We start from the raw sequence: 16929 nt of genomic DNA, 5'->3' as shown, positions 1-16929 counted from the left end.
TTCATTATATTACGTGTAACTTGTTTTGTAGATGGTCTATAAATACATAATAAGACTGCGTATATGATCCAGAGTGTTTGTGTGAACGGAAGGTATTGTTTTGTACACGTACATGTACAAGATGATGACGTAACGCGGTGAAAAGTGTACGTACGTTCCGTATGTATGATAACATGTTTTGTATGACAATGTGCGTTCTAATGGATTAAAACAAAAGGAGAAAAACAACAAATAATGTTCATTTCTGTACGCCCGAACGACTATATCGTTCTAAAAGTTTTCCTCATCGTCGTCGTCGTCACCGTCAGCAACAGCAATAATATTTACATTGTTATCAAGTTTATCAACTTCATATCGTCATCATCATAATCATCATCACATACATCATCGTTTCCATCATCATCATCATCGACATACTCATTTATTTCATTTAATATTCAACATCAATGTCTTTGTAAACTTCATAATCATCGTCATCTCCAGTGAAACATTATCTACTTATTGTTATCAGGTAATACTCTAATCTACTTTTAGCGACAATAACGTTGATACAAAGAAATGATGACATCAGAAACAATGATGACATCAAAAACAATGATGACATTGAAAACAATTGATGACATTAAAAACAATGCCGACAATAGAAACATTGATGACAATGAAAACATCACTAGCGATATTATGATTGCAAGAGAACATGCACCATCAACATTCATGTTGCCACATCATTACATACATATCATACATCCATCCATACATCCATCCATATACACATACATACTATACGTACATTTGTAGTAACATGCGTATATTACATACAGACAGACAAACAAACACCCTATCTACACAAAAACATACATACTTACAAATACACAAACACATACACAAGCATACAAATAAATAGGCACACAAAGACATACACATGCAAAACACATAGAGTAGTACAAACTGAAATAACACGCACGCATTGCGACTGAAATGATTATTTTCCACTTTTCCATCGCATCATCAGTGTCAATATTAGCAACGTCCTTGGAAAAATTGTCGTCATCTTCGTCGTCGTCTTCATTTAGGATATCTTCTCGCTTAACTTTCGATACCCTCATCTTCCCCAATTATATGTTGGCGTCGTCGTTGTTATTATTATTCTGCTTTTCAACTCTGCACGCAAGTTTTTTTTTATGATTATTAATATGAAGAAAATAATCTAGCGCGTCAAATAAACGTCACTGAATAACGAAATTCATACAGAGCGACAACTCACATCAACATTATTAACGCCCTGACATCACCAACACGTTGCCGTCAAAAACATTATAAAACATCAGCATCATCATCAACAACAACAACATCAACAACACAAAACAACATAAACAAGAATAACATCAGCAACAACAAAGAAACAATAACAAAACATCAGCAACATGATGACAACATGGCTGGCACAAACATTTATTTGTTTTCTTCATATTTTCGATACGAACGATTTTATAAAAAGGAATGTCAACGAATCTCACCCAGTTCATCACATAGGCAAACATGACAAGACAAAAGCACACGCAGCTTTATAACGAATGCATTATTTTTTTACTTTCCAATCGTTAAACAAATTCATCGCAACACAATTCAGAGCATTGTTTGCCGTTTGTAGAACTTTACAAAACAAACTCTAATAGACTGAACATAAATATCTGAAAATAAAAAAGATGCTGACATATATAGGCCTCCATGAAAAATATTGCTGTTGCGCGTTCTAAATAATTTATAAAACATTTGAGAAGTTTATTAACATTTTTTTAGAACGTTTCTCCCGAAAAACTTTTTGTTTCCAGCTCAGATAAATGATCTAATGAAGAGGAAGGTGTTATCTTCAAGCCATCAATTACCGCCCTGCGTCTCTCACTTTCTATCGTCACATGCAAGAATACTTTTTTTTAGAATTTTAGTGGAGAAAATATTGTTTAGTTGCAGTAAACAGTTTATTTGAGGCATTAATACTATGATTCGTCGCCAATCTGTCAATGCTTATCTGGTTAATTAATTTGATTTTTATAAAATTGGCAAGATTTATTCAGTTTTCTTTCTTTTTTGATAACCATTTGAAAATTTTCAAAAGTTTTTATTTGTTATATTTAAAAAATATCTCTGCCCAACTGAGTGACTAGATAGATCAAAAACTATTATTTTTCAAAATTTATATTTCGTTTCGAGATCAGTTTTGAAAAATATTTAAAGAAAGTCATTTTCAAAAACCTTATTTATAATTTAAATTCAAATTAATTGTAATTTAATAAACAAAGATAGAACTGTTTAAGAAAATGGAAATTTCTATGCTAGTGTTCTTATGTTTCTATGTTTCTATCATATAAAACATTCACGGCTTTTCAAGACTACCCGGCAATAATATAGATTTGCATTTTATTAATGATAGGGCCTATATATCATTTTGGAAGAAAAGTTCTCATGCTAGGGGTTCCACTCTAAATCCAACTCCAAACGTTTCACCACATTATTTGAATTGCTTAGTTTTCCAAATATACAAGTAGTCATAGTGGTTTCATTGTCCTTCTATAAAAAACTACCATCAACCATTGTAGGTCATTTATTCTGTTTTGCTGTTCTGTAGTGTTTAACATTTTGTTGCAAACTTTTGTTAAAAAAATATTTGAAAGAAAACTTTCAATGTTGCACTGTTTGACAATAATGTTTAGATAATTTTGTTTTCTTTGTTTTATCCTTACTTAACCAACATTAAAAACAAAACAAATTTGGTCAATAGATAAAATGAACGAACTTTGAAGTTTTTTTTATCATAAAATTAATTATTTAATTAATTGCAATTAATTAGTTTGAAACAGTTAAAATAAATAAATCTATTACGCAAGTTTTATAAAATCTATACCCAATTTTATACAATGTAGTTACTGACATTTAGAAAAGTATAAAATGTTAATAATAAACATCGAAAGAAAAACCAGATCACACATAAAGAAAGTTAACATAACAGCGGTGCTGGATTAAAAAATAGGACACACACACACACACACAAATATATATATATATTATTATTATCATTATTGAAACATTTATGAAGCGCTAATTAAACGAATCTCAAAAGCGCTATCTAACAAAAACTGAATTTAGCAACATAATTGAGATAACAAACGAGAAATCACAATGCATCGTACAGAAATAAGATTAAAATTTGATTATAAACAGAAAAAGTAATCGATTCAATATAATGAAAATACGAAATAATATTTAGACCGGATTTCTGAGAGCAGCAGACAGGTATATATATATATATATATATATATATATATATATATATATATATATATAGTTATAAGTACAAAAAATAATAATTACGAAAAATATGGCGATGCACATAAAATAATAATTCATTCAATTAGAAGACCGAAAGCAGAGAAATTAAAGAGAAAAGTTATTAAGTGGAAAGCCTTGTGAAGAAGGCATGGCATATTTATAGGTACATGAAAATAGCAACTATACCATCAACTCAGGCACTCCGACCAAAGAATAATAAGTACGTGAAAGTAATATAACAAGAATAATAAGTACGTGAAAGTAATATAACAAGAATAATAATAATAATAGTTATGTAAAAATAATAAAAACAAAAAACTTAGAACTATCTACGCTAAGAAAAAATTCGTTAAAGAATATCATTTTACAAACAGTAAATACATTTTTAAAGCGATTGTTGACAAAGATGTAGTTTCATTGATAGTTATTCAAAATGGAAAAGGAAGACGACTCAATGAAACGGATGGAAGATATAATGAAGATGATAAAATGGGTTCATTTCAAGAAAAAAAAATTATAAAGATCGATTATAATCCTGCATTCCTATCGCTTTTTATTTCTTTCTCATACTCTCTTTCTCACTCTTTCTTTCAATCCTTTCCTTTTTCTTTCCTTTGTTTTTCTTCATAGCTTTCTCTTCAACTTTGTTGTCCATGATTGTTTTTCTTACTTTGTTTTTCTATCTTACATTTCAATTTTTTTGTTTTAACTGTGTTATTTTGTTGAACTAAATTATAAACAAGATTCAATTAAATATAACAAAAAACAATAAACATAATACGTCTATGTTTGTTCTAAGTGTATGTGTGTTAGATTTGCGAAAGATTGCTTGCATTAAATTTCAATATTAAAGGCTCATAACGATGTTAAACGGATATAAATCAGTCTAACTTTGCAACAAAATATTTCTAAATTGCAAAAGAGTCTATCGTTAAGAATAGCGAAGAATGTTTGTAAATTTTGAGGCCCTCCGTGTAAATTCTGCACGCTTCGTTGCCAGCGTGATGCATTAAGAATGCATTTCTAGCTATTTAGTCGGCTTGCCTGTGTTTGTCTTCATTGATGAAAGTTTTTTTGCAGTTTTTTTGCTGTGTTTTTTTTATGTTGTTGTTTTTCTACATTGTATTATGCATACAATTTTTTTTGTTACTCTTCGTTAAAGTAAATAAAAGTTTTCAAAAAATGTTTTTTGTGTGATTTAAAAAAAAATTTTAAAGTTTGCCTGGTTACTTGGAACTGGTTGAGTCAACACGTGGTTATATATGAAGTTTTTATTGAACACTTGTAGGCTTTCTCGCTAACATTTAAAAAATGTGTCAGTTCAATAACGAAAACATTTTCCTGTCATATCGCGAAAAATTAGTTAAATGACTATAAAAAAATTTTAGTTAAAAAACTTTAATTGTTGTTTAAAGTGGAATACAAAATTGACTCACGGTACATAAAAACGTTTGAGCATATTTGAACCTGTAGGTTGACAAAGTTTCGATCATTCGATCCGTTAGTAAAGTTTTAAAACGTTCGGAGACATGCTATCATAGAGACGATCATATGAATATAAATGTTTTTTAATGATTGAGAGCATTTGTATTCTTAATAGCGTTTCTGTGCCTAGAAATATATTTGCACATCTCACGTAATTAAAAAAACTCTCACTTTTTTCTGCAAAAGACGCGCCAATATATCTATTGAGGAACTTGAGCAGATTAGTGGTCCATTCCTTCTTAACAAACATCCTTGAACATTAGCAATATTCATTTGAGTACACAAATTGAACTAAACACAAAAACTAGTTAACAAGTATGAATTTTATTGGAAAAATCCAAATTAAAAAGTAAAAACAAAAAATATATACAGAATTGTGCCTAATGTACACAACAATAACAACATCAACAACAAAAATACAACAACATACAACAACAACAGCAAAATTTACAAATAAAACAACAACAAAACAAAAAGATACAAACCCACAGAGAGGTTGTAACTTACATCTGTATGAACATTTTCCTCTTAATTCCGTTCCGTCTTTGAACGCCCGTACAGCAAGCAGTAAGACTCCATACAACTCATGGCTAATGCTTACTGGGTTGCTAGCGTAAATTTACTAAATAGCTCGATTATTGGCCGCTATTTGCTGGACCTTTATAAAAAAAATTCTGTTGTTGTCGTTGTTGTTGTCGTTGTTGTTGTTGTTACAATGTTTCGTTCGTTTGTCTCTTAAATTGTTGCCGATAACATTGATATTGTTGCTGGTGTTGTGAAAATTCTGGTTTTATTTGGTTTTTTGGTTTCGGATTTTGTTGATGCTGTTTTTTAACTTAGGGTTGATATTTTGCTGTTAATATAGCCTTCTATAAATGAAGTTATTGTGCTCTCAACAAGAGTTATTGCTGTGGTTAAGGTTGGTGTTGTTGTTGTTTTAGTGGCTGTTGTTGTTAATCAGCGCTACTATGTGCGTTTGTGTCGTTGGGTTGTTAAACAAATTTTTTGGTCGTAGTTTTCACAGCTAGTGTTACGCATCAGCGTTTTCTCTAGTTGAGATTTTATAGGAGGTGGGGAGAAAACAAAACCGTCGCGTGGATTAATTTTCAAATTACTCATTAATTTGATTAAATTAATTAATTAAATTAAACTAATTTAACAAAAAATTCAAAAGCCAAACTTTTTATTACTTTTCCTCTTTTCGTCCTAAATTTGTTAACTGTGTTTTCAAATGTGCAAATGTGATGAATTGAAAGTGAAACCCTAAAATTGGCTTACACGTACGCACATACACACACACACACACAAACACACGACACACACACACACATATACAACACACACACACACACACACACAGAGGTATCAATCTTCATCAATTACGTTGTTTTATTTTGTTAGGTTGAAAAATGACTGAGATAGATAGCAGCATCATGTGCTTCGCTGGTCGACCGTTAGATCATTTGGAGATTATTAGATTGGTCCTTTCATTGATTCCTCAATTTTACTACTTAAAATATTTAATTAGGTTATTCATTTCATGATTTATGTGCCGGTCTGAAAAGAATCGAATGACTGACTGTATGAACGAATGGGTGTGTGAATAAGATGTAGATGAATGAATGTAGGGGAATGAATGGATGAATGAATGAATGAGTGAGTGAGTGAGTGAGTGAGTGAGTGAGTGAGTGAGTGAGTGAGTGAGTGAGTGAGTGAGTGAGTGAGTGAGTGAGTGAGTGAGTGAGTGAGTGAGTGAGTGAGTGAGTGAGTGAGTGAGTGGGCGAGTGAGTGGGTGAGTGAGTGGGTGAGTGAGTGGGTGAGTGAAGGAGTGAGTGAATAAATGAATGAATAAATAATTGAATGAATAATTAATTGATTGAATCGATAGATAAATGATTACTGACTGTATGAATGAATATATGAATGTATGGGTGAATGAATGCATTGATGAATGAATGTCTTAAATGAACTTTAATATAACCGGAGTCAATTGAATTGCTCAAAAAAAAATTTTTAACCACCAACAGTTAAATAATTAAATGATTGAATAGAAAAATAATGCACCATCGTTAAAAAAATGATTGATAGATAGGAGAATAGAAGAATAGATGGATAGATCAAAAAAGAATTAAGATAGAATACAATTTAAAAATATTCGCCGATAAAAAAAATGGCTGATCATCATTTTATCTACTGTCACTCACGGCCATCTTCATCTTCATCTTCGTCCTCATCATCATCGTTTCATCATCATTTTTAATAATATTTCTTTCACCAACCGAGTCATCATCGTCATCAACATCTTCATCATCATCTTCCTAACCATGTTGTATGTACTTTTCATAAAAATGACTTTATATCACTTATAAATAATTACAAAAGTAGTGGCAGTAGTAATATTTAGTAGTAATAGTAATATTAATAATTAGAATAATTAGACTTTTAATGGTAATAACAATAAACTTTTATTAATTATAAAAATTATTATTATTTGTTATAATAGAAAAAATAAATAATTAATTTAACCCAGGGACTGCAAGATCATTCGAGATCCACAGACCTCAAAATCCAGAGGATACGGCTTCGTCAGTTTTTTCAGAAAAGAAGTTTGTATTTTTTAATATTTATGGTATAATTTTTTATTTGCTTGCATTTTGTATTTTGTATATATTGTTATTTTTGGTTTGTATTGTTGTTATTCTGCTACCTTTTGTATAACGATGTTTTTTTGTATTTTTTTTTGTTTTCTAATTTGTTATTTTTCAAAATATTCATGTTTATTTGTACATTTTCTTTGTTTTTTTTGTGTAGCATGCATATTTTTGCATTTGTATATTTGTATTTTTCTACAATATTTGTATATATTCATTTATATTGTTTGTATGTCGGTATAATTTTTCAAAGGGCATGAAGGTATTTTTATCGCCATGCTTTACAGCAGATATCTGTGATGGTTTTGAGGCCATGTTTATTGCTTTGTTTTTCTTCCCGATTGCTATTTTTTTCCTGCTGCGACTAAGAATCAGTTTTTTATGTAATTATTTTAAAAATATTGAGTTTTTTTCTTTATTTTCAATATTTTTTTAGTATCTAAAGTTTTTTTGTTTGTTTGAATGAAAAAAATTGTTAAAAAAGTTCTTGCTTTTTTTTCAATTTGATGTACACTCGTGCGTGCATTGTTTTAGTTTATAGTTTTTTTTCTTTCAATTTTTCGTTTTTAAATTTTTTATGTCTTGTTTTTCATTTTGTTTTTTATTTTTTATTTCAATTTTCATTTATTTTTATGTCATATTTGTTAATCATCTTAATTCATAAAATATGCAAACAACCTATATAAACAATGTTGGATTTCAGAATAACTTAAAAAATCAAAATACATGGATACCTTTGTTACTAGGTTACTGGAAAACATAAGCAGATAAATAAAATTTAGTATATATAAATAATGGTTGTTGTTATGAATCCCAAAAAAAAGAAGTTCCGTGTATATATATATATATATATATATATATATATATATATATATATATATATATATATATATATATATGTATATATATATATATATATTGCGTATGTATATCAGGGTGTCTACATGTTTAAAAACACGTATATATAAACATAGTTCATCATAACGATACATAGGACGCTTGCCTGAGTGTTATCTAAAATTAGATCTCCATTCTCTCTTCTGCTAATGTATGGTCTCTATGTCTCATTGCATTTGTTTTGGCAGGCACGCCTCACTTATTTCAGCTTTCTGTGGGTCTCTTGTTTAAGCAATGTTTTTTGTTTATTAGCTTAATGAGTTTTATAAAGTACCTAAATACTAAATAAGTATCTGTGTTTGTGTATATGCGTATTCGTATTTGGTTCTTTTTCGCGTTAATTTGGCGCATTTGTGATGTTGTTTCTGTCATGTTTTTATCAACTGGCTTACGAGAATGTTCGTTCGTGGTTATTGAAGTTCTGTTTGCATAACCTCATCGGCTGAGTTAACAGAGCTAAGACGTTTCTACAACTAACAAAGTTTGAATTTACAAATTTGTTAAAAAAATTTTGTCAGTTATATATATATATATTTATTCATATTTATTTATTTATATTTATATATACGTGATGCATGAATTTATACGTTGTGTATGTACACGTATTTGTATTATATTTATATGCCCGGGGAGTAATGTAGGAAAGGTGCGTGTGATGAACTTTCAAGTGGAGAGGCAGGTGATTTAATGGTCAGATGGCACTTGTATCTCTCCGATTTGCATGCCAGTTTGCTGACATCATTTTTGCTCCTCGGTCCACTCAACTTTCTCTCTTTTCTATTTTTTTTTATTTTTTTGTTTTTCTTTTTTCCACACTTTTTCTCTTTATCTCCCTCTTTAATCACTTGTTTGGCTTCTTCTTCCCATCTATGTTGTATTAGATTTTGTTCTGTGTCTTTTTTTGACTGAACATTTTCTATTGTTTCTGCTTTCTTGCATTTGAAACTGTTATGCTTATGAGATGTTGTTTTTATATTATTTATTTTTTGATGCACCGTTTTATTATAACCAAAATTTATTTAGCTATATTTCATTCTTTCTCTTGAAAAATAACCTAATATAAGCTAGATAAAGACACATGATACGAACATGATAAACACACACACACGCACACACGCACGTAAACAGACACACACGCACAAATACACACACATGGACATACACACACACATGCGCACATAAAGACTGTCACGATTATAAATATCACTATTATCAACGCTTTATTTTCAATCCATCTCTACAACTCTCTATCTGAATGATTGTCGTCGACCTCACCAATATTATCCTCATCATTGCTATCACATCACTTTTTTATATTATTGTTATATGTAAATTTATTTTTTATTGGCATTGTTGTGGTTGTTATTGCATCTGTTGTATAACAGCATTATTTCACAATTAGGTAGGTGTACTCATCTTTAACAAAAATATTTTTCGCTACTTCTTCATTAATGATATTATTATTATTTATTATAACAGATATTATTATTTTTTGTAATTTATTATTATAAGGCTTCTCTGCAAGCTAAGATTATCAATTCATTCTTTAAGCTTTGGTTCATAGGGTTGTTCAGTAGCATTTCTAATATAATCTCCATTAATCTCCAACGTATTTATATCATATTGCTGCTATAGCGACTCAACTGAAGATCACAGTCTTACTGTATGGGCTATTCTCTTTGCAATTTATTTGCTTAAGATTACGTAGACGACGGTTCGCTAGCTAACTCAACTAACGTCTGGTGCATTTCTGAAGTTAATTCTTTTATGGAAGTTTTTTCAATATTTTTCTTGTGAATAATTTAATAGTATGATTTATGTTATGTTTCTTGGAAGATTCATTCAGTTAATTCACTTTTCTCTCTTTCCTCTTGTAATTGAATGTACTCGCGAATGCATTTTGAAAGATATCTCGTTGAGAAAACCTCGAACTATTGAATGATGTGCATTCAATTTTTCATTATGGGGTTCAAAATTATTGCATTTGGTTATATTTTAATTTATAGCATTCATTCAAATATTAATAATAAAAAGTAACATGACAACCGAAAGCTGGGATGGGATGACATTTACATTAACGTTCAATTCTCGGTATCGGTTCAATGGTTATTGAATATAGAAGCATCTAAATATATCATTGGATTTGTGTGTGTATGTGTTGTGTGTGTGTGTGTGTGGTGTGTGTGTGTGTGTCAAACATATAGGATCCATATTTTAACGTGTCAAAGGATTTTGTAAACTAATTTCTTTCTAATTTGTGTCAATCAGTTGAACTTGGGGCACAATTTGTCTTGTTAGAGTTCCAGTGCGGTTTTCATAATGAATGCAAATTACTATCCAACAACTCTTGTAATTTCTTTTTTTTCTTTTTTTTATGTTTTTTCAATTCATACAATTCAACATCAGTACATTTTTAAAAGTTTTCTTTTTTTAGTTCTTTGAGTTTGATGTTCACTTATTGTCTGTTCGCTGAATGTTTATAGCTCTCGTCCTATTGGCTGTCCATTGTTTACCTTCTTCGTCCTTCTTTTTGATTGGTTGATCCGATGGATTGGTTGATTGATTTGTTTTTTTGATTGTTTAGTTTGATTGATAAATTAGCGACAATTTGATTGTTTTGCCATTTGTAAGTTTTAATCCATTTAAATAAGTAAAGGTTAAGATTCTCTTAGTTTTCATAGATTGCCTGATTTAATTTGGCTACATCATAAAAAAACACTCCTTTAAAATAATTTCGCCAACGTCAACGGTATTTTATTATTGCAATATATCGCATAATTGTTTGTTTAGGACAGCAACACAAAATACAAAAGCACGATATACACACCTCAATAACAATACACATCAGTAGCATACACACAATACAGCAACACCCACAACAACAACAAAAACATACACATAACAACCACCACAACAACATACGACAAAATCATGCGCCAACAACAAAATACACAATATACATAAACACTTATACACATACACACATACAACAACATATACAACACTCACCAACAACAACAACATACACAACAACAACTACATACACAACAATACATACACCAATAAATACACACACACACACATAGTAGCAATAACAACATAATACACACCAACAACAACATACACATCAATACAAATACATACACCAATACACACACACACAGTAACAAAAACAACACACACACCAATACACATACCAGTACACACACTCCACAACGGCAACAATTCACAACACAACAAGAGCAACGACACAGTTAAAATAATGGCCAACAAACGCTGGGCATGTGCCCTCTCCTGGTTAATTAATCACATCTGACGTAAGAATTTAAATGCTAATTAAGGATCTCTATCATCATCATCGCGTCGTCCTCTTCCTGCTCCTCCTCATCATCATCATTGATATCATTATCACCATCATCATTATCATCATTTATTAAAAACTATAATCATCGCCATAGTCGCTGTTGACATATTTTCTTTCTTTTTTTGTTTTTTTTTTCAAATATTCTCAATAACAAAAATATGAAAAATAATATATGTTATTATTTTTATTGTTGTTGTCGTTGTTATCACGTTTACCAAATTGTTTTTTCACCCATTCATCTCTCCTTCATTCATCCATTTACCCCCCTATCTATCCATCTTTTTCCGGCTGTCCATCCGTCCATCAATCTATCTATTACTTTTATAGCCGTTTATTTAGCTGCTTAAACTATCATTCATCAATCAGTTCAGTCACTCATCTATCCATCCATCCATTCATTCATTTATTCATATTTTTTCTTGGACAACAATTCATCAATTATTTCCATTCATGCATATATTCATTTTTTTAAGTTATTAATTCATTTTTTTCATTAATTTATCCATTTTTTAATTAATTTACTAATAATTTTAATTAATTGATTAACTGGTTTGTTAACTTTTTCATACGATACCATGCCAACTTTAGTTAGTTCATGCTAAATAATTGAGCAACGCATTTTTAACAGTATGTTTTATAATTGAAAATATTTTTCAGCCAAAAAATTGACAGAGACTATAAAAATGTTTAATATTAATTAATCAATAAGATTATGAAACAATTATGCAGTTATGATGTTAATTTTTTCGGTTGGGATTAGTTTGGTTTATTATATTATCATATTTATTTATCCAATCAATCCTTTTTTTTCATTTTTTATTGTGTTTAGTTTGCTCATTTTTCTATCATATTAATCAAATAAAATTTGTATGTTGCGGCTTATCGATCAACTCTCACAAAATGGTTTTGGGAGATTCGTTTTAACATCCCAGTGAATCGACCAACCGACAAACCAGTCAACCAGCTAACCAACCAATCAACCCAACCGAATATTTAACCGACACCAACCAACTTTTGTTTTTTACATTTCAAATTTTATATTTATATTTACATTTATATTTTATTAAATATTTTGTTCATTTTTTTAGATCAAGCATTTATCCATTCATTTATACCTAAAGTTGTCAATTCTAGAAGTCCCTCAACCTATGATGAGATCTTTAGAAGTTTTAACACCTACACGAGTTCTATCTTTTTGATGTATTTTTGCAATCTCTGATATAGAAGTTTTGCTTTTTTGACTTTTGTTTTTTAACTAATTTTTTGTTGAAAGTTGAGCTTTGTTAAGTTTTTTTCAAATTAATTATATTTTTGTTAGGATTGTGTAGAAACGAGATCAAGTAAAAGTTTGAATAACTTAATCATCTAATTCAATTGTTTATTTGATTATTTTTCAAACTCTTATTTGTCTATAAATTTTTTAATAACTTTAAATATGTTAGATGAAGATATTTTTTAATTTGTTTAAATTTTATTTTAACATGAGGCTTTCTTGTCCTTTTTTTATTGACGTGTATTTGGTTTGTTTTGTTGTCTTTTAGTTTTTTTTCGTACATTCACTCGTACATGAGGTCGATGTATTATTCTTTTTTTTCAGTTCACTCACTCACATCGTCACAAACTCACACACAAACAAAAAAAAGTTACTCATCAATTTATTATTAGAAATGATTTATTGAAGTTATTGCGAACTGTTCTGTTCTTCTTGAATGCGTGCTAGCATCATCTCACAATTTCATCAGACCATGTTGTTTGTATCATCCAACGACATCATCATATCATGCCTGTATCATCTTACAATATTCATCATATCATGTTTGTATCATCTTACTTGTTTAATCTCTATAACTTCACTATGACATGTTTTAAATACGTTTGATGGTTTCTGTAAGGCTTACGAAAGAGAAAATAAAAAGTTTAATTCAAACTGATGTTTGTTTGTGTGTGTGCGTGTGTGTGTGTGTGTGTGTGTGTGTGTGAGGGAGAGAGAGAGAGAGAGTTGTTCTCATTGGCAGTCCAGTCAAGCAGGTCATCTGTTTGACAAATGCTAAGAACACGTTCCGTTCATGTACGTACACTACTATCACACTTGTAACATGTATGTGTGTGAACAAGTGAACTAAAACTAATACTAAAACGCAAAAAAGTGTTTGTGAGTGTGTGTACATACTGGTGCAAGTTAATATTGGATCATATTTCGGTTTTTAAGACAAAACATGCGCACGCAGCCATAAAAAACAATGGCGTATGATAACTTTTATACGTAAATTATTACAATCGTGTATGGTTTTCTGGCACACATGTAACTTTTACGTATTGAAACACATTGATGTATATATATATGTGTGTGTGTGTTTGTGTGCGTGCGTGTGTGTGTGTGCGCGTGGGTGTGTGTGAGTGTTTATATGACATATCAAGAAAGACTAGCATTGCCACATTTTGTTTATCAATTGCCCCGTACACTTCTGAGAAAACTTGCAAAAGGGCAGTTTCAGTCGAATGGTACTGACGGAATCCAGATTGATATTTCGGCAATAAATTGTTATTGTGTGTATATAAATGTATATATATATATATATATACACATTTATGTTTATACATATGTATATACAAATATTTATATATAATACGCAAAAACTTACATACAGCCTAATATTTAATTGATTCACTTTTGTCGTAAATAAGGTTTAAAATGCACAGTGCATGCCTTCGATTGTGTGTAGTTAATTATTTATATATATACCAATGTTTGTATACCTTTACATGCATGCATGCATGCATTGCAAACATTGTAAGGGTTATGTATGCGTGTGCATTGCGTATAGTAACTTGTATACATCCATTTATACGCATATTTGCTTGTACGATTGTTGTGCCTGCGTGTACAAGTTATCTTGAATAATGCATGCAAAAGTGTGGGAGATGAGTCTTATGAAGAAGCGTAGTGCATTAATTATTGTCTGATCGCCTGAAATTAATCATTCTACCTAATCAAGCATTGTTGTTGTTGTTTTTATTGTTTTTGTTGTTAGTGGTGGCTTTGTTGTTGTTGTTGATGTAGTGTTGTTGTTGATGTTTTTGTTGTTGTGTTATTGGTAGTGTTGGTGATGTCTAACATTTTGTTGCTTATTTTTTGAAATTATGATTCTTGAACATATTTTTCAATTTTCATAATAAGTTTTTTTAGTTTTTTGTTTTATCCCGATGTACACATTTGCTTTTTAAAAGTTTGTAATTTATTTTTTTCCCAATTTTTTGGGGTTGGTGTTGTTTTATTACAGTTGCAGTTCATTTATCAACATTACTGCCATTGTTTTTTCTGGTCACATTGTTTAAAATGTTCTAGTTGGTGTTTGTTTTTATGTTTTTGTTAGTTTTCCGTGTTTTTGTTAGTTTTTTCTGTTGTTGTTAATTGTTTTTCAATGTTTTTGATGTCGTTGTTTGTTTTTCTACACTATAGTTACGTATTCCAGTTTCAGTTTTGTTAGCAACTGTATTGTAGGAAAATGTTGTAAAATTTGGTCGTTGTTAAGATAAATGTTATTAAATTTAAATACGGTTGTTATTGTTGCAGTGAGAATGTTCTAAAAATAATGTTGTTGTAATCGGAATTTTTTTCAATTGTGTTTGTTTTTTGTCAACGGAAACATTTTTAAATGTTTTCCACGTTGGTAATCCAACCTATTTTGTCCATGTCCTATGGTTTTTAATTTTATTTTTAAAATTTATTTTGCGTATTCAACAATTAAATAAATATACAAAAGTTGAATTTATCCCAAACCTTACAGCGGTTGCCACACAAAATAATGGCAATAAATTTGGAAAAAAATTAAAATAATCTGATTAATTGTCTTTTTTACTACTTACTACGCAATAATGCAGTATTTAAAATTTTTTAAGAGCTTCGTCCATGCATTACATAATTATTTTTTCATTATAAACTTTAAAGAAATTAGATGAAATTCTGTTCGTATTTGAAACTGTATTCAAAAAACAACAACACACTATAACACACCACAACGACAACAACACAAACAACACAAACAACACACGACAACAACAACAGCACACAACACACGACGACAACAACAACACAACAACAACAATACGCACACTTGCATACACCAATGTGTTTTAATATTAAATGTTCGTTAAAAAATATTAAATGATGATCAATACATTGAATGCTATGTTAAGTTGTTGCTATGTCGTCGTTATGTTGTGTTGTTGTTGTTATTCTGCTGTTGTTGTTTTTAATGTCATCTATCTACACTGAAAAGTTTTGACTTTAAATATTAAAGCATTAATATCCCTTACTTTTATTCCTCCGAAAAAAAATTTTTTTCGTGTTGAAAAATGTAAATTTTTAACACGAAGTTTTTTGTTAGAAAAATATTTCGATGAAAGAATTGTTCCTGCAATAATATTAGTAATAACAATAACAACAATAACAATATTAAAAAAATAATAATTTTAGAATAATAATAATATCAAACGATGATGACGTCATCGAGTCATTTTGAAAAAGTCTCCCGCCAAAAAAGCGATACAAAATGCTTCGTTAAAATTACCGCCATTTCTCTTACGCATGAGGGGGAAAAATACAGAAAACATTTTTGCAAATTATGTATAAGGAGAAAAAAAACAAAAATAATTCCATGAAAAAACAAAAGAAGAGAAAACTAAATAAGGAATTATGGAAACAAAAGGCTATTGGCAATAACGCAACGTAATCTGCAGTGCTACGATGCCGACGTGCACACACGCAATTATATACTAAGATTCTTTGTAATTAATTTTATTATTATTATTATTGTTGTTGTTGTTGTTGATGATGATGATGTTGTTGTTGCTGATGATGTTGTTGTTGTTGTTGTTGTTGATGATGTTGTTGTTAGGGATAATATTATTATTATTACTCTTGTTATTTTTGTTGCTGATGTCGTTACGACGTCAAGCGTGTTGTTCGATGTTGTTGGCGTTCATGTGAGTGTTGTTGTTGTTGTTCTTCTTCTTTTTTATCATACTTTACTGTCATTTGTTGTTGATGCTTTTAAAATTTTTAATGTTGTCAAGTTACTGTTGCAGCTGATGTGGCGGCTGCAGTCGTGGTAGCAGTAGTAGTAGTAGTGGTTGTATTTGTAGTAGTTGCGGTTGTGGTTGCTGTTGTGGTTGTTGATGTTGTGTAGAGAAACGCAATGTTGA

At 30.0% G+C, this 16929-nt stretch overlaps 1 protein-coding gene across 1 annotated transcript in view; it reads left to right on the top strand.

The window, feature by feature from the left end:
* The window catches only part of HELRODRAFT_119465 (hypothetical protein), a gene marked incomplete at both ends in the record, with an annotated part of 50959 nt that overhangs the window by 14160 nt on the left and 19870 nt on the right, over positions 1-16929 (top strand). Inside the window, one exon of the mRNA XM_009014186.1 lies at positions 7343-7418. Coding sequence (XP_009012434.1) covers positions 7343-7418 — 76 coding nt within the window. The remainder of the gene's footprint in view (positions 1-7342; positions 7419-16929) is intronic.

Source organism: Helobdella robusta, assembly GCF_000326865.2.
Source record: "Helobdella robusta unplaced genomic scaffold HELROscaffold_13, whole genome shotgun sequence".
In the NCBI taxonomy this organism is placed as follows: domain Eukaryota; kingdom Metazoa; phylum Annelida; class Clitellata; order Rhynchobdellida; family Glossiphoniidae; genus Helobdella; species Helobdella robusta.
This window is presented reverse-complemented; position numbering and strand designations above follow the sequence as displayed.